The 25474-nt window shown below is 56.5% G+C and overlaps 4 protein-coding genes across 4 annotated transcripts in view; 3 read left to right on the top strand and 1 right to left on the bottom strand.

Annotated features, from left to right (window-relative positions):
- The window catches only part of SNX8 (sorting nexin 8), a 41525-nt gene extending 39682 nt beyond the window's left edge, over positions 1 to 1843 (top strand). The window contains exon 11 of the mRNA XM_007467412.1: positions 1678 to 1843. Within this exon, the coding sequence (XP_007467474.1) occupies positions 1678 to 1788 (111 nt within the window). The 3' untranslated portion in view covers positions 1789 to 1843. The remainder of the gene's footprint in view (positions 1 to 1677) is intronic.
- A 3121-nt stretch (positions 1844 to 4964) lies between these two features.
- On the bottom strand, positions 4965 to 10431 carry NUDT1 (nudix hydrolase 1). The gene is made up of 4 exons (XM_007467411.1): positions 10268 to 10431; positions 5527 to 5672; positions 5061 to 5257; positions 4965 to 4996 (listed from the first exon to the last, which is right to left on the bottom strand). The coding sequence occupies exons 1-3, from the start codon at positions 10417 to 10419 to the stop codon at positions 5085 to 5087; spliced, it is 471 nt and encodes a 156-aa protein (XP_007467473.1). The 5' UTR covers positions 10420 to 10431; the 3' UTR covers positions 4965 to 4996; positions 5061 to 5084.
- Positions 10432 to 11355: 924 nt separating this feature from the next.
- MRM2 (mitochondrial rRNA methyltransferase 2) lies at positions 11356 to 16304 on the top strand. The gene is made up of 5 exons (XM_007467424.1): positions 11356 to 11388; positions 11484 to 11541; positions 11788 to 11983; positions 13635 to 13924; positions 15865 to 16304. Exons 1-5 carry the CDS (start codon positions 11356 to 11358, stop codon positions 16302 to 16304), a joined length of 1017 nt encoding a protein of 338 aa, XP_007467486.1.
- A 4862-nt stretch (positions 16305 to 21166) lies between these two features.
- LOC103091432 (mitotic arrest deficient 1 like 1) overlaps positions 21167 to 25474 on the top strand; it is a 166196-nt gene continuing 161888 nt past the window's right edge. The window contains exons 1-2 of the mRNA XM_007467423.1: positions 21167 to 21323; positions 24628 to 24768. Coding sequence (XP_007467485.1) covers positions 21174 to 21323; positions 24628 to 24768 — 291 coding nt within the window. The 5' untranslated portion in view covers positions 21167 to 21173. The remainder of the gene's footprint in view (positions 21324 to 24627; positions 24769 to 25474) is intronic.

Raw genomic sequence — 25474 nt, 5'->3', positions numbered from 1 at the left:
GGGGGGGGGGGGCGGGGAGGTGGTGTAGGCGCAGACTCTCTGAACCTCATGTCCTAGCTGTCTCAGCTTCCAGCTCTGCACCAGTTCTGAGCTCTGAACGGCCTTGGTTGGGTTGTTTAACCTTTGCGCCAGTTTCCCTACCTGAAAAGCCGCGTAGAATATGACCCTTGCAGCCTTCCGAGACCGGCTCGGGGATTCGGTGGAAATGGGCTGCTTGGTCGTCGTTCCGTGCCGGGTCCTCTGGCCGTGATGGGCACACGCCTGCCCCGCAGCCGTCCCTGACACCAAAGGAGTGGGAGATCCCGACAGGTCGGCCAGCTGGAGGGGACGGGTCCCACGCAGGGCCCCGGGGGTGGGCCGGAGTGCAGTCTGGGAAGCTGGCGACCCTGCCCAGAGGGCCAGGGAGGCTTTTGTGAGCAGTGCGTGGAGAGAGCTCAGACCTGTAGTTCGGAAAGGTGCCAGGCGGTGGCTGGGTGTGCGGATTCAGGGGTGGAAGACACGAGATGGTGCATCCAGGTGGGAGGTGGCCGGGCCAGAGCGGTCTGGAGCCAATAGTGCTGGAGCCGCCTGTAGGGTCTGGTCAGCGTGTGGGTTAGTGTACGGATCCCTCTCAGACTTGCTGGGCCTGGGACTCAAGGGTCTGTGCTTTCAGTGGGAGGCCAGGGGAGTCGGGCATGGGTGAGAAATGTTGCCCGCCTGAGACAGAAGTTCCTTCACTTTCTCTTAGTGCCTCAGTGACTTTTCACAGCAGCCCGAGGCCAAAGTACCGTTTTAATGGTTCTGTTTCTTACGTTCTTAGCTCCAGACAGCGTCAGAGCAGTGGTCCTCGTAGCCTGTGACAAATGCTGAGTTTCCCTTGAGCGTTTCTCATAGTTCGTGGTGCCCCTGGAGTTCGCTGGGGTGCCCAGGGTGCCCTCGGGCACAGTGTGGGACCTGCAGGTGTGGCCAAGGCAGCAGCAGCGCTGGGGGAGGTAGGGCTGCACGCTGGTGAGACCTCCCGGGCAGGTCCGGGCGGTCGGTGGGGACATTTCCTGACGTGATCCTGGATTTCTCCGCTGCGGGTGACTCGTGAGTGCCCCGGTTTCGAAACTCGGGGACTAGGCTCTGCTCTCGCCGCACGTTCCCAGGGCCATGCTGCTTCCTGTTGTGACGCGAGCCCCGCTGCCCCAGTGCTGGCCTCGGACACGGGCCTCGTTGCTCAGCCTCCTTTCTCGCAGACGCCTGGGGCCGGGAGCTGTGGTGGCGGCCGCCCTGCTCTCGCTTTGCCCATCTCTGTGTTCCTCTGGTGGACGTTGTCTTGGCCTCTGAGCCAGTCAGAAGGCCGGCACCTGCAGACCTGTCAGAGGGAGCAACCCAGTGATAACATTTGTTACGTCGAGCAGACCTGTGCCTTTCTGTCCCTGTGCCGGGGCGGTGGCACCGGCTACCGTGACCTCTGGTTGCAGGTCCGCCCTTACCTGGTCTGGTCTGTGGAGGGGTCTTCGGAGCGCTGGGCTGCGACGCAGGTGGGAAGGCCGGCCCGCCCAACTCTGGGAGCTCTGCGGGAGGTGACACGTGCGCTGGCGTGGCTGCACGGGTGTCTCCTCTCTCCGTGGGCATTTTAGGAGGAGAGAGCTGGTGCGTCAGGCCGCAGGCGGCCGCCATCTCCTCACCCCGCCCTGCCCCTTCCTCCTACAGATGAGCAAGGTGTGGAACGACCTGCAGCCCAAGCTACAGTGCCTCTTCGGTGGACCGCACGGCACCCCAAGCCTACCAAGGTCCCCGCAGGACGGCCTGTCTTCTCACTAGTGCCGGGAGGACGTGGGTGGCAGCTCCGGTGCCCTCACTAAAACTTCTTTCCAAATGGTGTGTTCCTGTTTAATTCCCATCATGTGGTGGCTGCCCCGACCCCGAGGGGGCCCAGCGTTGGGCTGCAGCCCCTTGTGGAAGAGCTGATGACCGGGCAGGGTGGGGCCGGGTCCCGGTGGCCGTGGCTCCCCTCTGTTCGCGGGGAGCAAGGCCGAGGACACACGCTAGGCCGCCGGGCGTCCACGGAAGCCGCGGCCACACGGGGTCTGTCCCGGTTGCCCTCGACCCTGCCCGGCCCTCCCGATGCACACCGTGGCCCGTCAGTCTGGTGGCGAGAGTGTTGAGAGTCCCTGGAATGGTTTTCTCCCAGGACCCACAGAGGGCGAGGCAGCAGGGATGGTTTGCACACAGCAGATCGTGCAGGGGGCCGTGTGCCGGGGCCCATGTGCTAGAACAGTCGGGAGGGTTCTGGAATAGCTGAGTGGGGGGACGGGGGCAGGACCAGCTCCGCGGCCGGCGTGCTGCTGTCGGACGGCGGTGGCCGTGTCTGACACGGAACTGGCCAGCGAGACCTTCCTCTGCGGCCCGCAGACAGCCCTGGCCGTGCGAGCGGGGGCCCGAGGGTCCCTGGGCCCAAACTGTGAGCCCTGGCGGCCCTGGTGTCTGTGTCCCTCCCTCCATGGCACGTACACGTGTGCACGCTCACACTGCAACCCTGTCGTGTGCCCGGCGGTCTGAGGTGTGGAGGACAAAGTGGGGACCAAAGCGTCTGGAGGTCCGTGAACCGATGCTTCCGCCGTCTGTCCAGGTGCAGGCGGCTGCCCGTCTGTCCTTGGGAGGCCACGCCGTGAGCGTCGAGGCTGGCAGGGCAGTGGGCTCTGCGGGGGGATCTGTGTCGCTCTGGTGACCCTCTGTTACACCGACTTCGCTTCTTCGGGGCAGTAGGAACCCTCCGTCCAGCCTCCCTGCCACGCTTGCCGGCCCAGAGCCTGCTCCGAGGGGGCGGCCGTCTGGAGCCGTGTGGGCTCATGTCCGCCTGGGGCCCGGGTGTGTCCTGCCCTGAATCCCTGTTGTGTAAGTGCCCCACGTCCTTCACGGTTCTCACTGGCTTGGGAGGGCGTTGGAGGAGGTCGACTGCACCGGAGGGTCTCTGAGACCCCTGCCTTCCTGCAACACGTGCCTGGTTTGGGGGTTTGCCCTCGGTGTGAGGCACGCACGTGGGACCCAGAGGCTCTGGGTGACAGGCAGGCTTCCCTGGTGAGCTGACACGTTACAGTCCAGGGCAAAGTGAGTGTGCCCACCGGGGCCTGGGCTCACCCACACGTGGATTCTGCCTGTGCCAGCAAAGCCACAGGCGTGCGGGGAGGCCGGCTGCACCCCACCCCGCTGGAGCCCCACGGCAGCCAACGTGTGCCTTCCTGTGCCGGGCTGGCCGGTCTCCTGGAGGACGAGCAGAGGGGCGGTATGCCCCCGGAGCCTGGCCAGCAGGGGCCGCCGGTGCCATTTGCCCCTTTGTGGGCTGCTTCTGAGTTTTGATCCCTCTGTGGAGAAACGGGTTCCCAACCACTTTGAGTGGCTCTGTGCTGCCCGGCAGGTTGGTCCCCAGGTGCTGTGTACGCCTGAGCCGTAGAGCGTTGACCACAGGCCTCTCTGCTCTCCTGGCCCCGCGGCGGTGGCTGCTTACCCCCGAGGTCTGTCCGTGGGTGGTGAGGGACACGAGGCCACGGGACGACGGAGAGCAGGGGAGACGCCCGGGCCGCGTGGTGGGTGGTGGCGCAGCGGCACGGAGGGTGGGGAGCGTCTTCCCGGTCAGGTTGAGGCTTGCCCTCCCCAGACGGGTCACCAGGGAGAGCTCTGACACCAAAGACATCAGATGCACTTTCCAGGAAAGAACCCTCCTGGCGGGACTGGCTCCTGCGTGGAAACCAGGAGCACGTTCTTGGTTGGAGGCCTGGCCTTGCTCTTCCTGAGAGGCTCACCTGCAGGGCACTTTCTGGTCCACCTGCTCCCCCCACCCGAGGTGCTGGAAAGGGGTCAGTGGGAAGATGCTGGAATGACCGTGTGCCCCTCGTGTGGCAGCTGGGGGCGCAGAGCCACCTTTTCCACAAAGCTCCCCGTCTGCCCTCCACCTGGGCGGCCGCTGGGTTCCCAGGCTCGGTGGGCAGGGTTTTCTGCTCAGTGTCTGCTAGGGGAGGGGGAGGAGAGGCTGCTCCAGCTCCAAGGTGGGCCACGCACACCTCTGCGTCCGAGCTTTCCTCGCGCCCGGGAGAGCCTGGTCACAGCCCTGTGAAAGGACGTCTGGTTCCGTTTTCCCGATGGGAGCCCTTCGGTCGCTCCCGTCCCGTTAGGGCTGAGTGCGGCTCACCACTGCCTTAGCCTGGCCCAAGGCGTGTGCCTTCGGGCCACGTCCCTCCAGCCTGTGTCCAGCTGACTCGGTGGTGACCCACAGCGACGTTCCAGTCAGCGGGCGAAGACGCAGAGTGGGGAGGAGGGAGGACGTGGCCAAGGCAGGCTGCCGTGGGGACACGGGGCTCGGGCTGCCGGAGGTCAGGACGGTTCTGTATCTCAGGCCTTTCCTCTTGCTTTGCGTTGAGTCTGGTTATGTATGAAGCACTTTATACGGCTGCAGGGATCAATGACCATCACACCCGGTTAACTGGAATTGTTTACAAATGAGCTGCATTCCGAGATTTTTATCACTGAACTTACAGTGAACAACTATCATTAAACGTGTTTATAAAAGTTGGGTCAAGTTGTGAAGTTTTTGTGTGAGTGGTTGGTACCCCCCAGCCCCCTCCCCAGGGTCAGAAACCAGGACGAGATCAGCCTGTCTTGGGGGAGGGAGGGCGACCAAGTGATGGTACATTAGACGGGGGTTGGAGCCCTGGGCCCTGACCGCGCCTCGGTTTCCCCGTAAGGGGAGTGGTGAGAGGAGGACACGGCCTCTAGCCCACCCCTGGGGTCCCGCGGCCCCGCACACACCTACGCCGGGCCTCCCACACCAGTTCTCCCCCGTGGGACGTCCGAAAAGCCGTCCCCTCCCCTTTTGCGCCTGTGTCTCTTCCCCCCATCTCTGTCCGGTGGTGCAGGTCACAGCCAGGCACATCTGGCGGCTCCCCGAGGATGGGACTTTGTGAGGCCCGGTGAGGAATGCTGAAAAGGTAAAAGAGGTTTATTTTCCTTTCCATCCAATCATGCGCCAGACAGACTGGAGGCCCGGCCGGTGTGCTGAGCCTGGAGCCGCAGCTTGGCTGGGCAGGGAGTCTCACGGCCCGAGGGACGAGCTCAGCTCTGTCCTAGACTGTGTCCACCTCGCGAAGCTTGTGGTCCAGGATGGTGTCGTGACTCTGGAACTTAAAGGAGCCGCGGAACAACTTCTTCTGAAGCAGGAGGGGAAACCAGTAGCTGTCATCGGGCCACATGTCAGCGAAGGGGATCTGGTCCAGTTGGAACCACTGGGGGCGCATTTCTGAAGTCAGTGAAAAGGAACAGTCATCGATATTCAATCCAGATTTTAAACTGACTTTTTGCGAGGAATTACTGAGTTATTCTGTGTGAGGAACTTGACATACTTTCACATTTAATCCTTGTGGCTGTATCCCTTATCTTACAGAAGAGTAGGGAGGCTCTGGTGCTGGTGTGTTTCAGCACCTGCCCCTGGGGGAGGGGAGGGCTGCCGTGCCGCTCGTCACCTGTCTCCCTCTCACCCGCCATGAAGGGACGAGCCCCGAGACTCACCGTCGCTCTCCACTGGTGTCCCGTGGACACTGTCTGTGCAGAAGATGTGCACGTCCATCAGCTCGGGGTCGCCCACAAACTCAAACACGATCTGGCCCACCTTCTGCAGCGCGTCCACGGTCAGACCACTCTCTTCCTGCAGCTCCCTGTGGGCAGAGGCGGATGGACGCACCCGGACATAAGGTGACAGTTAACGCAAGGCGCCCACGCCCGTGCGGCACCCGAGAATGGTGCTGGGAGGATGGAGGGGCGGAGTGTGTACATGTGGCCAAGGGCTCGGGTTCAGGGATCGCTGTTTAGGGGCAGCCAGACCTCTGTAATTGAGCACCCTGGGCGCACCACGTGGCAGGTCAGGCCTGGCCCAGCTCAGCTGCTCGGAGGTCCCACGGGAGGCCAGTGCTAGAGCCAGGAGGCCCCACCTGTCCTGCTTGGCTCTCCCTGAGGCCGTCACGTGTGCGTGGTGCTCTGCGGGCTGCAGCCCTTGGAACCCGGCCCTGAGCCAAAGTCCTCCTGCCCAGAGAATTCTGCCCTGTCCTGTCCCCGCTCAGAGCTCAGGAGCAGACTGCAGGTTTCTACTGTCTCTTCCCCAGAGAAGGGGCTGTTTTAACTCCTGTTTCACCAAGGAGACAGGCCCCACCCCAGCCAGCTCACCTCAGCCACGCTTGATGGTAGGGGATGAGCTTTGGGCCTGTCTCGCTGTGTACCCCCTTCTCAGGACCCTTTCCCCCAGCTCAACCACCCGTGCTTGTAGGAAGGGGTCAGCGGCTGATCTCCCCACCTGAGTATACAAGTGCCGGGCGATTCACAAGGAGAACCGGGACTCCTCCCCCTCAATTTAACAATGCTTCCCCAAGCTACATATCCATTGTAGACAATCTAGCAGACACACAGGGACTCCTCACCCGGCAGGAACCCTTGCTCCCGCTTGCTCTTTCTCCTTTGTGCAACCCTTTTAAGAACTGCAAACATGCCGCCCGTACCTTGTACCTGTGCTTTTCACACAACACTGCAGAGCCACGTTCTACACTTCAAGGAATTCAACCAGCTTCTCGGCTGTTGTGTATCATAGAATAAAAGTCCCACCTTGCTCATCACGAACCCCGCCGTGATGAACATCCTCGTACACACCGTCTGCCACCAGCCTTTCACCCCACCGGCTGCCCCGCCGCCATCATCCTGCGTCTCGTTCCATCCTTGGCAAGCGCTTTCTGGATGTTCTGCTGTGCTCGGGACTCTGGGGACCCCACGAGCCCTGCACCCGTGAAGCTCAGCACCTGTATCTCCTGCTAGAGTCTCACTTCTCTACTGCCCCGTATTTATTTTTGTTGCTGTAAAAACATCCTAATTATACCTGACTATTTAGAGTGGTAGGTTAAAAAAAGGTCTTTTTAAGCTTTGATCTCTGAGTTACGTTCGGAACACAACGCATAATTACTTCCTGTTGCCTGTAATGAGGAGTCAGGGAAACCAGTGTTTGTTAAACACGTGTGTTGGGTTAAACGGTCTTATTTAAACGGACGCCTTATTGAGCTTGGAATCTGCCCTAACCTTCCTGTGAGGCCCGGAGAGGAACTGTATCCATTTGCTGCCATTCAGATGCAGCCCAGGTGATGCTCTGGAAGCTGGAATTTATTCATTGAGATGGTTAATTAAACTTAGACACGACCTAAAAAAATGATCGTGTGTTTTCACTTGCCGGGGTGGAAATGGCTCCCCAATTAAATGTAACAGAAGCCTTCGGCAGCAGGCTGGCAAGCTCGTTTTAAAAACGTCACCTGCTGATTTAATGTTTTGACTAATTTTGGCTCATCTTCCGGGAGTCCACGGTAGTGTATGAAATGTCAATAATGCCCTCGCAGGCAGAGCTGAGCTTGTTTCGGGCTGGGATAACCAGGCAGCCGGGGGTGACACTGATCCAGTTTTGCTGACGTGTCTGATTGCCATCTCTGGGATGTTCCCCACACGGCAGGGGGCACGGGGGCCCTGCGGTCCGGAGCCTGCGGTGCAGCTCGGGGGGCCCACCGGCCGCACGGCCTTCCAGAGTTCTCTAACACGGTGCTCTGCGGGTGCTGGCCAGAAAGGTGGGCATGCTCCACACCCGAAGCTGAAACCTGGCTGTGAGGCACCCTGGGTCCCCAGGTGCCTGCAACTCCCTGCAACCCCCCAGGAGGAAGGATGCATCTTCCTCGGTGCTCAGATGGCTTCCCCCCAAGGACGTCCAGCACAGAGGAAGGGACAACCAGTCTCTCGGCCACCTGAGTCTGCTGGCACGTTAACCCAGCTGTTGAAGTGGGGCCCACCCTGGGACCCTAAAGCGCAGTGCACCAGATACCCCCAAGGCTGCCGTGACCTCGCTCGTCGGGGGGAGGACAGCCAGGGCCTGGGGCCTAAGGAGCAGCCCCACACACCAGCCCCACACATGTGCATGGAAAGAGGCTAGAGCTGCCCTAGGGGCCTGGGGCTGACGGCTGAGTCATCCCCAAAGTGGGTGAAGCCCTGTTGCTGCTGGAGTCCCAGGGCCCTGGGGTGGGTCTCAGCCTGCGCCCCGTGCATTAGAACCTGCCACCCATCCCGACCCCCCTGCAGGGGCTCAACAGTCCTTTGTCGGGGTGGTCCTGACACTTGGCTCCATCCTACACCCAGGCTGGAACCCTGGGGAGAGGACACGGGGCTCCTGGAGAGAGCTGCCCGGAGCTGACCCACAGGCCCTGGGTGCCACCGTGGTGCCATGCGGTCACAGGCAGACTGGTCTACATCAGGTGGGCGGTGTGGGCCCTGGATGGTGCACTTCTGGCCTCAGTCTCAGGGTAAGGCCAACCCTGCCTTAAGGAAGGGCCCCCGGGCAGAGCATGGAGGCCATTAGTGCCCTGTGGCTGTGGAGAGGATGCCCCCCAGTGGGGCACGCTGCCTGCAGGGGCTGAGTGTGCCCTCAAGGCCCCCTGGGTATCAAAACGGAGCTCAGGGCGGCCTGGGAGGAAGCGCCCTCCACAGCCCCACCTGCTGGACGAGGCCTCGGAAGGGCAAAGAATCACGAGGCTCTAAGAGGGTAACTGAGACCTTGATAATAAAGCAGTAAGCAAGCCTGAAGGACAACAGAAAGTCATCGATTTCAGGACAGCTCTGCGATCTGTGGGGAGGTCGGCACAGAGGAGTGAGGTTGGGGGTCACGGGGCCGCCGCTCCAGTGCCTTCTGGTGGTCCAGCGAGTGTCTGGAGGGCAGACTGCAGGGCCCAGCGCGGCGTCTGCTCGGCTGAACCGAGTTTAACGCCAGCGGCCCACGACGCTGAGCAGGTGGCTCAATTTCATTAGTCACCGGGGCAAACATTAAAACCGCCACAAGGTATCACCACACCTGCCGGGATGGCTCAGGTGAAAGGACAGAAGATGCCAGGTGTCGCTGAGGATTTGGAGGAAGCGGATCTCATACACTGCTGGCGGGACTTTAAATGAGCACAACTGTTTGGCAGTATGTGCTAAGGCGGAACACCTCGAATTCTTGAGGGGAGCATCCACCGGAAAGACCGTATAGGACCGTCCACAGCTACAGCACTTGCAACTCGAACCGGGAAATGGCCCAAAAGCCCACACGCAGGATGAGCAGGCTGCAGTGTGTTCATAAACCGGATTGGACCACTGCCACATGCAGACATAATACCGGGAAGAAGCCACAGCCGCAAGGCTCTTTCTACAGGGTATTTCTGAATGGGCCAAACCATCAACTGTGACACAAGTCAGGGTGCGGGCTGCCCCCCCGGGGGCAGGGTCCACCCTCCAGTCCCATTTCTTGATTTACGTGCTGGTTAAATGATGGACGCATTTCTTAAAAATTCCCTGATGAAGACTGGCATTTTCCTACATGTACTTTATAGTTCAGTACAAACTTGACTTACAAAAGGTCTTCAGTCCTGGCCTCACGACGGACAGAGGGCGTGATTTGGTGTGATCAGAAAGGTGGCGGTTCTGTGAAGGAAGTCCAGAGGCCTACGGAGAAGAGCTGGGGAGGGGCACCTTCTCCGACGTGAAGGCCGCGGAGGGGTCAGCCAGAGGAGGAGCCAGGAAGAGTGGGTGGGCAACGACAGCTTGGGATGTCCGGGGGGGCAGGGATGGGAGCGAGGGGCCGAGGCCAGACCGCGTGGGGCTCAGTGGATGACACAGGAGGTTGGATTTATCCAAACAAGCCTGCGAGGGGCAGGGAGGCAAAGGGGCTGCAGTCTGGAGGCCTGTGTGATCTCGGGCACACTGCTCAATCTCTCTGGGCTTCAGTTCTTCCCATATGAAAGTGGGTGTGTCAAGGAAGAACTGAGACTGTGCTTCGGAAGCTCCCAGACACGCTCGTCACCAGCTCCCCTGAACAAAGGAAGGAGCCCAGTGACTGGCCAGTCCCTTGGCTAGAAAGAGGAAGCCAGGATTTTTCTACCCAAGCCACTGCACAGCAGCTTCCCAAATATGTCCTAAAAACCACGACTGCAGAGCAGCAGCTAATGTGTACTGAGCACAGACCACGTGCCAGGCCTCGCTCAGTCCCTTATGTTTATTTTCTCACTTAATCCTCACAACAGTCCTAAGAGGTAGGTACTGTTATTATCCCCACTTTGCATATGAAGAAACCGAGGCTCAAGGATTCAGTCTGGGCTCCAGGTCACGTGGCTCTAAGTGGTTAAGTCAGGGGCCTGGCTCTACAGCCCGAAACCTTGTCACCTGCGGAAGCTGGTTCTGAGGTCGGGCCTGCCCCTCCCCTCACCTCTTGGCTCCATCCTCGATGGTCTCTCCTTCTTGAACTTTGCCTCCGAAGCCGTTCCACCGGCCGGCCCCGAAGCCTCGTTTCTTCATGCCCAGGAGGACTCGCTGAGGCTGCAGCACGAATACCAAGGTGTAGAGCCTCGAGGCACACATGGTGCCCTTGGGTTCTGCAGGGAAGGCAAGGGGTTGGGTCAGCTTGACCTGGGTGTGGACGGAAGCGTGTGTATTGCGGTGGCCAGGGGCCGGGTGGACAGGAAATGTGCTCTGCAAGGCACGGAGAGGCAACGTCCCAGCTCTGCCACATGTAGCAGGTTTTCTGGGGTAGACAGAGGCCTGGTCCCCAGAACCCAGGGGCATCAGTGCCCAGGCCCTTTGCTTACTGGGCTGATGCAGCAGGTCAGATGATGGCCCATCCCTTCCCCTCCCCACTCCTTGGCACAGGGCTGTTCCTGTTCCTGTGTCCAGGCCCCGAGCCCACCAGGCACCAAGAGAACCATGCAATTTACCCAGCGGTTCTTGGGTCTGGCTTTTGGCCTTGGCCTTTTCATTATGGGGCCTTCTTTTGGCCTACTGTGTTCTGGTTTCTGCCTCTCTGCAAAAGCAGACCCCCAGATTCTCAAGAAATGCATGGCTCCTGACAGTGGAGAGTCCACCCAGAGAGGCCTGGCTAGTCCCCACTCCTGTGACAGGTCTTCACACTCTGCTCACAACTGTTGCTGCTCTGGGACCTGGTGCTGGAGCCCAAGGGCCTCTCCTGCTCGAATGGGTTTGTGTGGCCCAGAGAAAGACTCGGAGAGTGACGTTGGTCACCTGCTGGAAAAATGCTGGAAGAGCAGGACCAAGTTAGCTGTCGATCCATCCCCACCCCAGTCTGGGGCCCACACTGGACAAGATGCAGGATTCAGGACCAGCGATCCTCCTGGGAAGTTACGGTGTCTGAGAAAAGGGCCCTAGGCCTGGGTCCTGGTGCTGGCGGTAGGTCAGGCAGGAGAGGTGGGTCTCTGTGGTCCAGCCTCCCTTTAGTCTGCGGACTTTGTCATGTCCCCGACCTGTTCGCGTCCAAAGCCCTGGCTTCCTAAGGTAACTGGGATGCTGCTGCTGCTGCTGCTAGAACTGTCAGCTGTCAGTGATTAGGCACTGATTATATACTTCCCCAAAATTATCCCCTTTAACAGACCCAACAACTCTGACCTGACACTTACCTTTTCCATTTTCAGCCAAGGAAACTGAAGCTCAGAGAGGCTACGTTTGACCCCAAATCGAATACCGGAGCCGGTACCCAAACCTGCGTCTACCGCACGTTGAAGTCTAGTTGGCTACAGCTCTTGGTTCTACCATCAGACGGGTCCCCAAAGAGCCCGCCTAAAGTCAGGGGTCGGGCAGCGCCCCGTGTCAGCCGGGTGGCCTCTCAGCGGGGTCGCCTGTACACCGAGGCCCGCGACTAGAGTTTAAAGACAACGCACAGTCGAGCGCCAAGCTCGGACTCCCGTGTCTGGGGCCTTGTCCGTGCTCGGTCTCCAGCCGCCCCCGCCCACCGGGCGCTCCCCGGCAGGTCGCAGGCCCATCTCCCGTGGCGCCGCTCCCGGACTTACCCGCTCCCGGGCTCTGCACGCGCCTTTCCCACCCGCGCGCCGCTTCCGGGGGCGTGGTCTCTGGCCGGAAGTGAGACAGGCACTTCCGGTGGCGGCAGCTGGAGCAGGTCGGCGTTCATGGCCAGGTGAGCGGGGCGGTCGGCGAGCGGGGCGGTCGGCGAGCGGGGCGGTCGGCGAGCGGGGCGGTCGGTGGGCGCGGCGGCTGGCGCTCAGCCGGCATTTGTGGAGCACCTACTGCATGCCTGCGGGAGGCGGAGGGGCCAGGGGCCTGCCCCAGGTTTCCGGTCCGAAAAGGGGCGCAGAGCCCACCTCTTCCAGGCCCGGAGAGGGTCAGCCCCGACGAGGTGACTAGGGGAGACCTGCCAGCACGAAGCGGACGGTCGGCGAAGGCTCGCGGGGAGGGGCTGGAGGGGGCTTTAGGAAGGGAGAGGCGGGTGGAGGTGAAGCTGCGTAGAGCTCCGCAAGCCTGAAGCCTGCTGAATCCAGGCCCTGGGATGGGGCTGGAGCCCGCTGCCCAGATCAGGTGGGCTCGGGGCGTGTAACTCCGCTTTCCACGCCTCCGCTGACCGGTGGGATTAGTTCTGGCGCCCAGGACCACCCTGTGTCCTCTTTCCTCGAGACTCTTTACGCCTTTTAAAGGCAGCAGTTCTCACGTTATTGTCTCCAAATCTTGTCACCATGTTTTCATGCTGAAGGAACTTTTGGCTGCTAGCCAAAAGTTTGGGGCTAATGGCAGCCTTTTTCATCAGAAGAAAGGACGCAGAGCTTCCTTTGTCGGGTTGCGCTGAGACTTACATGAAGGGAGGTGTGGCTAGCTCGCAGTTGGTAAGCTGTTAACAACCCCACTTCCCCTAAGAGGCTTGGAAATTGCGCTTCATTCACACACAGGGTGAGTTCAGTTTTTTTAAGAAATGTGACAGGCCAGTCAGACCCTGTACTAGCCGCCAAAGCCATGGAACTAAGCAAGGGAAGGACCTGTCCTCACGGGGTTTTCTCAAAGTCCAGCGGAAATTTCTATCCGCTGGGAAAGAATGTTACTTTCATTAATTTTATCAGCATTTTTAACCAGTCTTGGGAAAACTTTGGGTGACACAAACAAAGTGACTACCATTAACGTTTGAGTTTTCCTGAAGAAAACTTCAGGAGGGAAAAAAACACCTTTGGGCTGAAGGGGCGAGGCCTGCTGGAGGAGCTTGCTCCGGCTGCCATAAACCAGCACCCAGGACGGGCGACTTACAGAGCAGAAGTTTCTGGCTCAGTGTCTGGAGGCTGGAAATCTGAAATCAAGGCGTCAGCAGGGTTGGTTCCTGGGACATCTCGACTTGTAGACGGCCATCTTCTCCCTGTGTCTTCATGTGGTTTTTGCTGTGTGTGTGTGTGTGTGTGTGTGTGTGTGTGTGTGTGTGTGTGTGTGTGTGTGTGTGTGTGTGTGTGTGTGTCCGTGTGTCCGTGTGTCCTAACAACTTCTTACAAGGACACCAGTCATATGGGATTAGACCCCACCCATGTGACCTCATTTTACCTTAATTGCCTCATTTAAAGACCAGCCACCTCTTGAGGTGCTGGGGGTTGGGACTTGACCGTAGAGACTTCGGGGGGATACGGTTCAGCCCGTAACACCTTCTTTCTGGCTGTGGGGCCTCGTCAAGTCCCCTCTTCCTCTTGGGCCGCACTGTCCCGTCTCTGAAAACATGCGGATTGAGCCTGGGGCCCCAGCGAGCTCCTGACCTGCTGGTCTCTGCAGTGCCAACCTGCTTGCTCCCTTTTCCTCACCAGGTCCTTGAAGCTGGCGTGGGCTTCCTTTCAGCGTCAAAGGTTCCACACCGGTGGGAGTTGCTTCAAGGGCCGGACCGGCGCTGAGCACCTATGGCTGATGCGGCATTTGAGGGACCTGTTTGTGAAGGCTGCGAAGGTGGAGAGTTACAGGTGTCGAAGTGCCTTCAAGCTCCTGGAGGTGAACGAGAGGCACCGGATTCTGCGGCCTGGCCTCCGGGTGTTAGACTGTGGCGCCGCTCCTGGCGCGTGGAGCCAGGTGGCTGTGCAGAGTGTCAACGCTGCAGGCACAGGTGGGGCCTCCTGACCACCGTGGTTTAGACGCAGGCGCTGCCCTCTGCCAGGGGATGCAGAGCAGCTGAGCCACCCTGTGAAGGCACATGCTTCTGCGTGGTTGTTTAGGAGGAATGATACAACACTGACATTTTCAAAGTGAGAGACAGGGTAGAAAGGGATAATGAAAATGAAAATCACCTGACTGATCTATTGATGTCTTTCCATGACAGTACAACTGAATCAGCCTCAGGGGTTTCCAGGTCCTGGTCCTTGAAGCCCTGGGTTTCCTGGAGGTGCTCCTGGGGCTGCCCGGGGGGGCCCTCGTGGCTCTGGATTCCCCACTTTGGCTCAACTTGAGGGACTTAGCTTTTATCTGTTTTACATTTAGGGGTTTTGACTAAGATCGTCTATATAAAAAAGTTTCCTCTCACTAATAGATCAACTAACTATGCAAGGCAGGAAACTGTGCCATCCTTTGAAACAGCTGCCTAGTATTCCAGATAACGGTTGTACTGTTGGTGTTTACAGTCTCCTCATCTTGGGCACCAAGGTTGCTTTTGGGTGTGCAGTGCTGTGGTAACGATCCTTACCACTTGTATTTCCTGCTGTGAAGTCTGAGGGTACCACATGCACTGGCATTATGACACATGTGAAGTTCACAAAGATCTCTCCCAGACACCTTAAAAACAGTTAAAAAAATTTCTTTTGAGCTTAGTATTTATCAGCTAAGTGAATGAATGAGTCAGAAACTTCTGTTCCTTTTCCCACCACTGAGTCTATCCACAGACTTCCTAACAACTGATTTTAGTGGTGCCTGTCCCCCTAATTTCTCTTCAGTAGAAGCAGGAAAATGCCGAAGTTTAACTTGTAGGAAGAGGTGGCAGAAGCAAAGAGTGTGTGGATCAAATGGTTTGGGTTCTTTTACTCCCAGAAGTTGCAAAAATGGAACCAAAGCCATTTGTCTTTAGAGGGCACTTCCTGGGGCTGTAGTATGTGGGACGTTAAAGGAGACACCGGAAGTGTATAAAATGGAACGAGAGATGCCCCACTTGCCAGAGCTGAGAATGGAGAGCTTTTGCCTTTGAAAAATGAGGTATTCTGCAGAATACCTGGACTTCCAACCTTTAGATAGAGATAAAGCACCCCGCCCCCCACCCATGGCGCAGGTTTTCTACCAAGCCGAGTGAGCTACAAGAGTCTGTTCCCTTCATGTATCTAGCCTGTATCTACCCTGGCATGCAGGGAGCCTGGCGTGTAGGGGTGGTGCAGGGAGGGGCCCCCAGGGCTTGTGAAGAGGGGAGCTTGGAACAGGAAGGGAAGGGAAGGGAGGTGGAACCTGGGGGCAGCGGCCGTGCCGGCAGGAAACCTTGTTTCAGGTGAGGTGAAACAATAACATCTTTTTCTTTCACCACTGGCATCACTCAAATATGGGCAGGGTATCAAATTTTTTTACCTTATTTTGCATTTGTCCGTTTTCCCCCTCTCTTGGCTTGTTTCTGATAGTTTCTACATTGAAAGAAATTGGATTAAACTGCAGAATGGATTTGTTGATTTAATCCAGAGGCACTTTGTATACTGGTGTGTCATTTTCTGTTTCAGTTTGTCAAAAAGAGTGCTCAGAGATAAAAGCCCTTTCATGGAGAGCAAGGCTCAGCGAGTGCAATGAAATCAGAGACGGTGTCAGGGCCCAGGGTGTGTCCCCAGGTCTGCCTGTCCCCTGGGACAGTCACTTTTCCTCTCTGGGCCTCAGTTTCCTCAGAGGTAGAAGGACCACCACTCCCCACCACGTGTTTTTGTAGGATGTATAGAAAGTGGGGAAAGGCTTGTGTCCACATATTTGCACATTAGCTCTTTTCCTCGGTCCTGACTTTTTATTTCTATTTTATTATTTTGTTGCATTTATTTTTTGTGGGAAGATTCAGGGTGTAAATAAGCAGAGTCACCGTCTCTTCCTTAGATCCCAGTGCTCCTGTTGGCTTTGTGCTTGGGGTCGATCTCCTTCACGTCTTCCCCCTGGAAGGAGCAACTTTTCTGTGCCCTGCCGATGTGACCGACCCAAGAACCTTCCAGAGAATCCGAGAACTGCTTCCTGCTGGGAAAGCAGATGTGATTCTGAGTGACATGGCACCCAACGCCACAGGGATCCGCGGCCTCGACCACGACAGGCTCATCAGCTTGTGCTTGTCCCTTCTGGACGTGGCTCCTGAAGTCCTGCACCCTGGGGGAACATTCCTGTGTAAAACCTGGGCTGGAGGTCAGAGCCATCGGTTACAGAAGAGACTGACAGAGGAATTCCAGAAAACAAGGACTGTAAAACCTGAAGCCAGCAGGAAGGAATCATCAGAGGTGTACCTCTTGGCCACACAGTACCGAAGAGGGAAGGGGGAAGGTCTGTGAAGGAATGAGAGTTTCTTCTGCTGTTTCTGGTTCTTTTTCACTGCAAATGTAGCTTGAGCCCTTTCCTGAAGTGTGTCTGGGGAGATCCGAGCTTGATCTGGGAGGCAGTGGGCAGGACAAATGGGGGACCTTTTTTTAAGCCCAAAAGATATGACAAAACTATATTCAGTGTCCAAGACATATGATAAAAAAGTCTCTATAACATGATTCGTGAAGAGGAAGAGATAGGCAAAGATTAAAGGATGAGAAGGCAGACTGAGGGAAGGATAAAAACACTGGCAGTCGGGCTTTCCTGGTGGCGCAGTGGTTGAGAGTCCGCCTGCCGATGCAGGGGCCACGGGTTCGTGCCCCGGTCTGGGAAGATCCCACATGCCGTGGAGCGGCTGGGCCCGTGAGCCATGGCCGCTGAGCCTGCGCGTCCAGAGCCTGTGCTCCGCAACGGGAGAGGCCACGGCAGTGAGAGGCCCGCGTACCGCAAAAAACAAACAAACAAACAAAAAACACTGGGAGGCAGAGAAACATACACACGGACACCTTTATGTAACTTTCTCTTCATACCCATGTTAGTATGTTACAGAGAAACAGGCTTCCACCCTTGTTCCAAAACAACCCACAAGTTTCCAGGTGTTATTTTGGGTTTACCGTGTAATGTAGAAAAAATCTGAAATTTCAGTCGGGATTTGTGTCCATCTCTCTGGCGAATGATCTGGAAATACATCCATTCAAGCAGTGAGAGTTCTCAGAACAATTAGGGAAGACATTTGGTATGAATTATGCATGGGATGGGTGTGCTTTGTTTTTTCACTGGAATTGTTGCTGTAATACTCCAGCCTCCAAAGACTTAAAGGTAAGTTTCAAAGCAAGCAGAGAAGTGGTGTGTTCGTTTATTTCCTTTTACTCTTCCAGGAACTCGATGCAACTTTATAAAACAATATAGGCTGTATTATTTTATGGAATTCCATGTTTTTAAGTTCATCTTTTGAAAAATTAATTTCTTCAAAACCATTTCCTGGAGGTGTGCTCATCTCTTAAGAAGAGTTTATTGATTGTAATGATGATTAAATGTGTAGACCGAAAAAAAACGCACCACCTAAAAGTTGAGAGTTATGTTTTATTTGGTGGACAAAACTGAGGACTTAAGCCCGGACACAGCATCTCAGATAACTCTGAGAGATTGCTCCGAAGAGGCAAGGTGGGAGCCAGGATCTATAGGAGTTTTAGCAGCAAAGACCAGGTAGTTGGAATATCAAATGATCACTGTTAACAAAAGAAAAGCAAGACATCTCAAGTTAAGGAATTTAGTGCTTTTCTACGTTTGGGAAGATGCCAGAGTCGGGGGTCACTGAAATCATTTCTTTGATGTGCACCTCAGCTCTCTGGGGCCAGCGTCCTATGTTTTCTCTTCCTGAGTTTCCTCGGTGTGCCGTTGGGGTGGCAGGGGCGGTGAGGTGGTGGCTGCAGTGTCTGACGGCGGGCATGCTGTTTCCATCCCGAGTTCCCTGGGCCCACCATCGGGGGTGGCTGTAGTGGCTGGTGACCGGAACGTCTTTTATTCACTGATACTGCAGGCAGCAGTTTTAGTTCACAAATCCGAAGGATCGCTGGGGGAAGGAATAGATACCCAGGAATCAACATAGGGTCCTAGGGTAGTCCAGATCACTGAAGTAGGCTGCAGGCCCAACTTTTTAAATTTTGTTTTATTTGCGCTCGCTGCCCGCTAATGTAGCCCAGAGAGCCTCCTGTCCTGCTTGCACTTCCCCATCCCGTTTCTTTCCGGCCACAAAAACTTGAGTTTTATTCTCTGGAAGGGAATTCGGTGCGGACCCTCGGGCGCTTAGCAGGGGGAGGTAAGGAGGAGGGGCCGGTGAGACCCGTTAGTGGACGCAGGTTGCTGTGGTTCCAGGAGGGATCTGCTGGCTGTGGGCTGACCTCGCCCCGCTCTGCCCTTGCGCCCTGGGGAACTGGGACCCAGATGACGGCATCGCGCCCCGACAGCTCACAGGGCGCTGGGAGGGTAGCTTAGTAGACCGGTTTTTCGCGTTGTTTTAGAGGGCCAGGGGAAAGTAAAAAAGGCATTCATTCAGGCAAATACTGTAGTGGCAAGATCTGCGGACTAGAAGATCCGGCGGGCTGGAAAGTTTGGCGCTGCGAGGCCACCGTTGGCCGGTGCTGTTCCCCACAGTGCGGTGCGAGGCAGCCGCCCAGTGGAAGCCTGACCCGCGGAGGCCTGGGCCACCAAGATAGTCCCACGGGCTGGCCTTTGGTTCCCAGTCCTCTCCGAGCGGGGTCTCCTGCCGGTAGGTGGCTATGGGGGCGAACACGAAGGCCCCAGGACCCGTTGGTGCGCGGGCCCGGAGTTTTACGGCTTGCCCCGCCCAGGTCTCGCGAGAGCGCAGCCGTACGTCTCGCGATACGCGGGCGTAAAAGAGGGAGATCTGAGCAGCGGCGACGGAGGCACGGAGGCTGAGGCGTCTAGGTGAGCGGCCTGGGTCCCGGGAGGGGTGCCGGGCCGGGCTGCTTGGGGGCGGGTGCTGAGCCGAATCGGCGGGGTTCGGGCGAAGGAGAGGCTGGGGCAGCCCGCCGGGTCTGGGTGCGGGCGCCGCCCCCTGCCCTGGGGCTCTGAGACGGCGTCCCCTCGGCGTCCCCCCTTCCCTCTTAGACCCCGGCTCTGCGGCTGTTACCGGCGCGTCCACTGTCTGTCCGCGTGCTCACCGGGGCCGGGGTCCCTGCCGGCGCGCCCCTCCGCTCCGTGCTGTCCTCCGAGCCTGGGCGCGTCCCGTGCAGCCCCCCAAGTCTTCCTCTCCGAGAGGAGCAAATGAAAATGGCCAGGGTTCGAGGGGCGAGCGAGGGCCGGGGAGGAGGCGGCCACGGAGGAGAGGTGCTTCACCGCCCGGCCTCCGGGAAGAAGGCGCGCCCCGCCTCCCCCGCCGCCCCCAGGCGGCCCCGTGCAGAGAGGAGCTCTTCCCCCAGTTCCGGCCTTTCGAGTTGACAGCACTGTCGCCCGCATGTCTTCACTTGAGCAGTGTGGGAGTTGCCACTACATTTTATAGCTAAGGCAACCGGTGGGAAGATGGGAAGCGCCTTGCCCAGAGTCGCACTCCTGGCAGCTAGTAGGACGGGAACTTTCGTTTGATCTCTGGTATAAGTTAGGAGAAAGCAGACAAACGGGTGGTGAACTTAGGCCAGCGTAAGTGCCCATGGCGGTGTGAGGTGGTGTTGCCGGGTGGGGAGCATCCTTGTAGTTTCTGTAGGTGCTCTCAGCTGTCCTTTTGCCAGGGAGGGCAGTCGAGAGGCACTGTGCTCTGGACTCCCAGCCCAGGGGTTCCGTTGAGAGCAGTTCACGTTCAGTGACTAGACTTCTGGAAGATTTGAGTGTCTTTGATAGAGAAGATGGAGTTTGAGCTTTCACCTTATCGCTTGCCTTATGGAGTGGTTTAGTTCCAGGCAGGTGAAAGTGGACGTGTGCTTTTCATTCTGTTGTATTAAGTGCGTCAGCTCTTGAGAAGAGGGTGTATTGGCTAAATTTCCCATCATGGGATGGAAAGTATGGCCCTGGTCAAACGGGAGGATTTGCCTTCCAGAGCAGAGCGCTGCTGCCTTGCTCCACGTGGGCCTGTGTCTCTCAGGGAGGCTCACAGCACTGTGAGTGCCCCGCCCTGGTCTGTCTTCTAGCCCATTTCCCATTTGTAGTATGAAGGAGAGGTAGAACAGCTGTGTTGTGCAGCGGTGGAAACGATGGCCTACAGAAGACAAGGGCTCTTCGTGCCCAAGGCCAAGTTTCTTGTTGAGTGTGAAATTCAGAATCAAACCAAGATTCTTCACCTTTTTTGGGGGCGGGTGGGTTGGGGGCAGGTGTCTTCAGTCTGATACTTAGGGGAAATCAGTGACAGCTGGCTGCTTTCCTCAGGGGAACACAGTATGCACCTGTAGGAATTCACACCTTTTGGCTGTTAACTCTGCCTAGGACACTTCCACACCTTCTGACTGGTAGACGGCCTGGTGTGAGGCTGGAATCAGCGCAGGGCTGGGGATGCGTGTTCTTTGCTGCTGCGTGTCCTCGGCCCTTCACACATTGGCCTGTGGAGCGCCCTCGATCTTTAGAGCCAGACAGACCCAGGTTCCAATCTAAGTTCTGTAACTTTTGGAGCCTCATTTTCTGTCATCTCTAGAAGAATGTGTAAGAAGGTCTCATTCATCTGTCTATTGTATGTTAAATTACAAGCAAAGTGATAGTCAGACTCAGTGGCAGTAGCTGTGCCACCTGCCATTTGGAGACTTCTCTTGGGCCCTTATAATCCTCACGACTTTGAAAAGTGGGATCCTCAGTTTACAGATGAGGAGACAGGCCCAGGAAGTCCTGGTGCCCAGTGAATGTCAGGTACCTTTCTTTGTGGTGCCTGTGGCTGAAATAGTAGTGACACTTACTAATGTCTTTGTTAACCTGTAATTAGCGTTGCTGTGGTTGTCATCCTTACTGCCACTATTGTGTGCTTTGTTTCTGATTCCCAGAAGCTAGGCTTTTTGTGATTGCTTATGTGGGAGATGTGCCACCTGATTGTCGAACACCTTATCTTGGGAGCCGTCTCTCTGTCCTCCTGGTGTGCAGGTCAGCACTCTGATGGTCAGCAGCTTGGTGGCATGTTGTACTTTTATGCCTCCGTTTCTTCTCTGAGAAATTGGCAGTGTGGGCTCCCAGTTAACTCCAAAGAATGTGGTTACGGACACTGGAATATTATAAGGGCTCTGAGAGAGCATTAGGGGAGTGGGACTGCCCAAAGGTCCCCCTGACCGGGCAGCTGGCAGAGCTAATGGCTCATGAAAAGGCTCCCTGTGACCCTTCCCTTGTTTTCCTCCAGAAGGGAAGCGGCCATGGAAGACCTGGGGGAAAACACCACCGTCCTATCCACCCTGAGGTCTTTGAACAATTTCATTTCTCAGCGAGTGGAGGGAGGATCTGGACTGGATGTTTCCACCTCTGCCCAAGGTTCTCTGCAGATGCAGTACCAACAAAGCATGCAGGTGAGTGGTATGTGTTGGGATAGGGGCCTCTAGGTAAAGACACCTGCTCTTAGGTGGGGCCGGTTCAAGTTCCAGATGGTGCAGGTGAGCAGTTTGTGTCAGGATAGGGACCTCTACATACAGAGACTTTCCCTTAGGTAGGGCTGATTCAACTCCCATATAGTTGAGGCAGGTGAGTGCTTTCTCAGCCTAGAGGCCAGCTGGCCAGCTCCCACATCTCCAACATGGATAGTCATAGTTTTGGAGGATAGCCAGAGGACATGGTCTGGCCCTGAGCTGTCCTGGCTCAAAAGCCTGAGATAACAGCACCCCCAGAGTGGGTCTGGTGTTCAGCATTGTGCTGACAGTAACGAGCTTGCAGACACTAAAGGTAGGATTGGAAAGCCAGTTTATTCATTTAATCGAGGGAAACAATCCCAAACTGCCTGGGCACATGACCCCTGGAATTGTGTAGCCAGCTGCTGGCTCCCTTGATGGTGTAACACATGGGAGGGCTGTGTTTTAAGCACAGGTTCTTGGTCAGCCTGGCAGGAAAGGCCGGGCAGCGAGTGAAGGATTGGGCATATGACAGTCTCAGACCACGGGGGCCATTTGCACATCCTCGCTTCGGTCTGCCATGGGGTGATCTCTATACTTTCACTTTGCTCATAGTCTTATTTCACTCTATTCCGAGTTCTCGGCAATGCTCACTGTGGACACAGTTGTAAAGGCTCAGGTCTCCTGAAGGACTTCAGGTTCTGAAGAGTCGTGGGGTCAGTGCTAGTTGGGGCAGGGATCACGGGGTCCACATGGGGAGGGACTGTGGTGTCTGAGCCACGTCCAGGCCCTGCCACCGTCAGGGCTGCGTCAGGTGGTCTCTGGCTTCTCTGCTTGCATTTCTTCTCTTTTGTCAGCCTTGCCTGTGTTGCTGCAGCCTTTCTGCTATAATGTCCTGTGTCAGACAAGCCAGTGGTTTCCTGTTGCTCTGGGAGCCATGATGAGTCCATGCCACATTTGCTAAAACAGAGGCTGCTGTGTTTGTATGCATTCGTTTGCTGAATAGTTGAATTACTTACTATGTGTTTTTTAGTGGGCTAAGTTGCTCACTGCCCTTTTTTTTTTTTTTGGCAAGGACTGTTCTTTATCTTGAAATTAGGTCATTTATATATGTTTTTGTTGTTAAAACACCTTTTTTTGAAATGGTGGTGGTGATAGATTATAGGGTTTTTTTTTGTTTGTTTTTGATCCTTGCTCACTGGCAGAATATGAAGTTGGCATCTTTGGTCTAAGAAAGTTATAATTTTATTGATGCAGATGTCTGGGAACTTTTGGCCTGTTGGAACTATAGAGTCTAGAATTTCCAGGGTCCCTTGTTCTCACTCACCTATGACCTGAAAGGCTTCCCCAGTTGGGAGATCAGTAAATGAGAGCTGTAGCCAGAGTGAGCTGGTTAGAGAGCCATGTGGCACAGGACCTGCCTAGGAGCCCTGACCTTGGACCTGTCTTGTCTCAGGACTTCAGTCAGTGTTCTGTCTCTTTCCTACCATGCCTGGCAGGTGAGGGAACAAGAGCAGCTGCAGGTCTGGGGAGTCTGGAGGCAGAGAGCAGTGTCTTGCCTACTAGTCCCCTCCCCTGCTTTATTTTAAGGTTCCTGTTTCTGTGTGCAGGTGTTTATAGTCCGCTGTGCTATGTGTCAGTATTGGCTTAAATATAAAAATATGTCCAGTGACCTTCCTTCAGATATAGTCAATGTTCCAGGAAGATGCGGCCAATGGATGTGTGTCTCCGGGACTCCCGTGTGGTACCCGCACCCCCGGAGCTGCGGTCCCGCCATCCTCTGAAGAAGCTGGGCCCTAGCTGCTGACTCAGAGTGAGACTAGGAAGACTGAGTTTGATGGAGGGTGGAGTTAGGAACTCCCAAATGTCAACAGGTGGGAATTGAAATGAGAGAAAATATCAGAGGGATAAAGAAAGTGTGGACATTGGCCTCCAAAGCATGTGGGGGGAGAGGGTGGAGAAAATGTCTTTTCTCTGGCCTGGGATTTCTCACACTTGGCACTGTTGACATTTTGGGCTGAATAATTTTTTGTTTTGCAGGACATTCTTGTGCATCGTGGGATGTTTAGCAACATCCCTGGCCTCTACCCACTACATGCCAGGAGCAAACACAGAGTGTCGCCCCTTCTTGTGACGATCAGTTGTGTCCCCAGACAGTGCCACATGTCCCTGATTGAAATGAGAACCACTTTCTATAGCCCAGAGCATCTTGAACTTTAACGTGCATATGAATCACCTGAAGATATGTTTAAAAGGAAGGTTCCAATTTGGTATCTGTGTGGTGTGGCCCGAGACTGCATTTCTGTTAAGTGCCCAGGAGATGCTGTGTTGCTGGTCTGCAGGCCGTTCTTGGAGGGGTTGGGCTCTAGCCCCCTGAAGACAAGGCCCTTGCAGTCAGTGATTTGGTGGTACTGTTGGCTGTATCTTCTGAGGCCCTTCAGAGCTTCAGTTCCACCTTATTTACCTACCCTCTGGGGGACGCAGACTTCTGAGATGGGCCCCAAACTGCTGGCCCCTGGTGGACTGCAGTTTCTCCCACTTAATCAAACACTAACTAGGTGTTGTGGCCCCGCGGTTTTGCAGATAGAATTAATAGCTCCAATCAGTTGACCTTAAGGTAGGGAGAGTACCTGGGTGGGCCTGACCCAATCAGGTGAGTCTTTAAAATCTGGGTCCAGAGATCAGACAGAGAAGTCAGAGTTGCAGAGCAGGAAAGGGATTCCACACGTGCGAGATTCTCCCTTATTGGCATTGGAGGTGGAGAGGGCCATGTGACAGGGAATGTGGGCAGCCTCTGGGAGCTGACAGCAGCCTGGGCCTTCCAGCCAGCAAGGAAATAGGAGCGTGGAAGAGGCTCCTGAGCTACAGGGGAGAGCACAGCTTGCCGACTGCATGGATTTTAGATGTTGAGACCCTGATCGGAGAACCTGGCTCTGGGTGCCCGGCCTTCTGACCCATGAAGCCGACAGCCAGTATATGGGCGTTTAAGCTGCTGTGTTGGTGGTAGTTTGTTACACGGCATAGGAAACAAACCCTCACACTGTCATCTGAAAACGCACCTTCCTCTTTCATCCTTTGTCACCTTCTCTTGTCTTGCTGCCTCCCTGCACCCCTTTCCCACCTGGGGACCCAGTGTTCCTTCCTCCCCAGGGCTGAGCGAGGGCCTTGCTGGGAGCAGGTGCTCGGTGAGGGAGTGTTGAGTGAGCCCCCTCGCCTGGCTGACGCAGCTACTGAGGACCTGTCTTTCCTTTGCACGTGACCCGGTCAGCTGGAGGAGCGAGCAGAGCAGATCCGTTCCAGGTCCCACCTCATCCAGGTGGAGCGGGAGAAGACGCAGATGGAGCTGAGTCACAAGAGGGCCCGCGTGGAACTGGAGCGGGCAGCCAGCGCCAGTGCCAGGAGCTACGAGGTGGGCTCTGGTGGGCCCCCCAGAGCAAGGGGGCGGTGCGTGTGCCTGCCAGACCGCGGGGAGCAAGAGCCCAGTCGGCGGCCCAGGTGCTCCCCTCCAGCTGTCCAGGGCCCGCCTTCTTAGGCCGCCTGAGGAAGTGGGTCGGGTCTCAGGTGTGCTCTGTGTCCCCGAGGAGGGCAGCACGAAGGGACGGCTGCCCTGCCACGTCTGCCCAGTGAGGTGCTGGTGGGCATTCGTCTCCGCTGGCTGCCTCGTCGCCCTGTCTTCTCTGTGAGAATTGGGATGGAGGTCTGGCACAAATGCCAGGTGGCCTGGGGGTCACAGGCCTCGAAAGGCACGGGCTTGTGTAAGAGTCTCAGGTCCAGGCTGGGTCTTGTGCAAACGGTTATAAGGCCTCAGCGCCAAGAGCCCCAGTCTCGGAGGCTGCTTCACGTTGCCCTGGCCTTACCCAGGGCAGGCTAAGAAAGCACAACCCCCTGTTACCCAGAGGAGATGCGAGGTTTTTACTTAGTGCATAAATTCCATGCTTCCTTTGCTTTGATTAACAGCACTTTGCCAGGGTTTTTCAATAAGTGCTGATGAGTCGTGGAAACACTGCCAAGATTCAGGCCGAGCGTTGGACCAGAAAGTCTCTGGCCTCTGTGCTTTCCCTGAGGATGGATATCTGGCCCCATTCTCACCTTACGTGGCATATTCCCACTCTTTC

The sequence above is a fragment of the Lipotes vexillifer genome, unplaced genomic scaffold (assembly GCF_000442215.2).
Source record: "Lipotes vexillifer unplaced genomic scaffold, Lipotes_vexillifer_v1.1 scaffold1451, whole genome shotgun sequence".
Lineage (NCBI taxonomy): Eukaryota > Metazoa > Chordata > Mammalia > Artiodactyla > Lipotidae > Lipotes > Lipotes vexillifer.
The sequence above is the reverse complement of the archived record's forward strand: the minus strand, read 5'-3'. Positions and strand labels throughout refer to the sequence as shown.

Bases quoted from the DNA above. Each gene is read 5' to 3' on its own strand.
- NUDT1 (XM_007467411.1), bottom strand. From the start codon at position 10,419: ATGTGTGCCTCGAGGCTCTACACCTTGGTATTCGTGCTGCAGCCTCAG. The intron at 5,673-10,267 runs GTGAGGGGAGGG...CTCTGCCCACAG, and splicing joins ATCGAGGATGGAGCCAAGAG to GGAGCTGCAGGAAGAGAGTG. The intron at 5,258-5,526 runs GTGAGTCTCGGG...CACTGACTTCAG, and splicing joins GACACCAGTGGAGAGCGACG to AAATGCGCCCCCAGTGGTTC.
- MRM2 (XM_007467424.1), top strand. From the start codon at position 11,356: ATGCTGCTGCTGCTGCTGCTAGAACTGTCAGCT. The intron at 11,542-11,787 runs GTACCCAAACCT...CTCGGTCTCCAG, and splicing joins CAAATCGAATACCGGAGCCG to CCGCCCCCGCCCACCGGGCG. The intron at 11,984-13,634 runs GTGAGCGGGGCG...TTTCCTCACCAG, and splicing joins AGGTCGGCGTTCATGGCCAG to GTCCTTGAAGCTGGCGTGGG.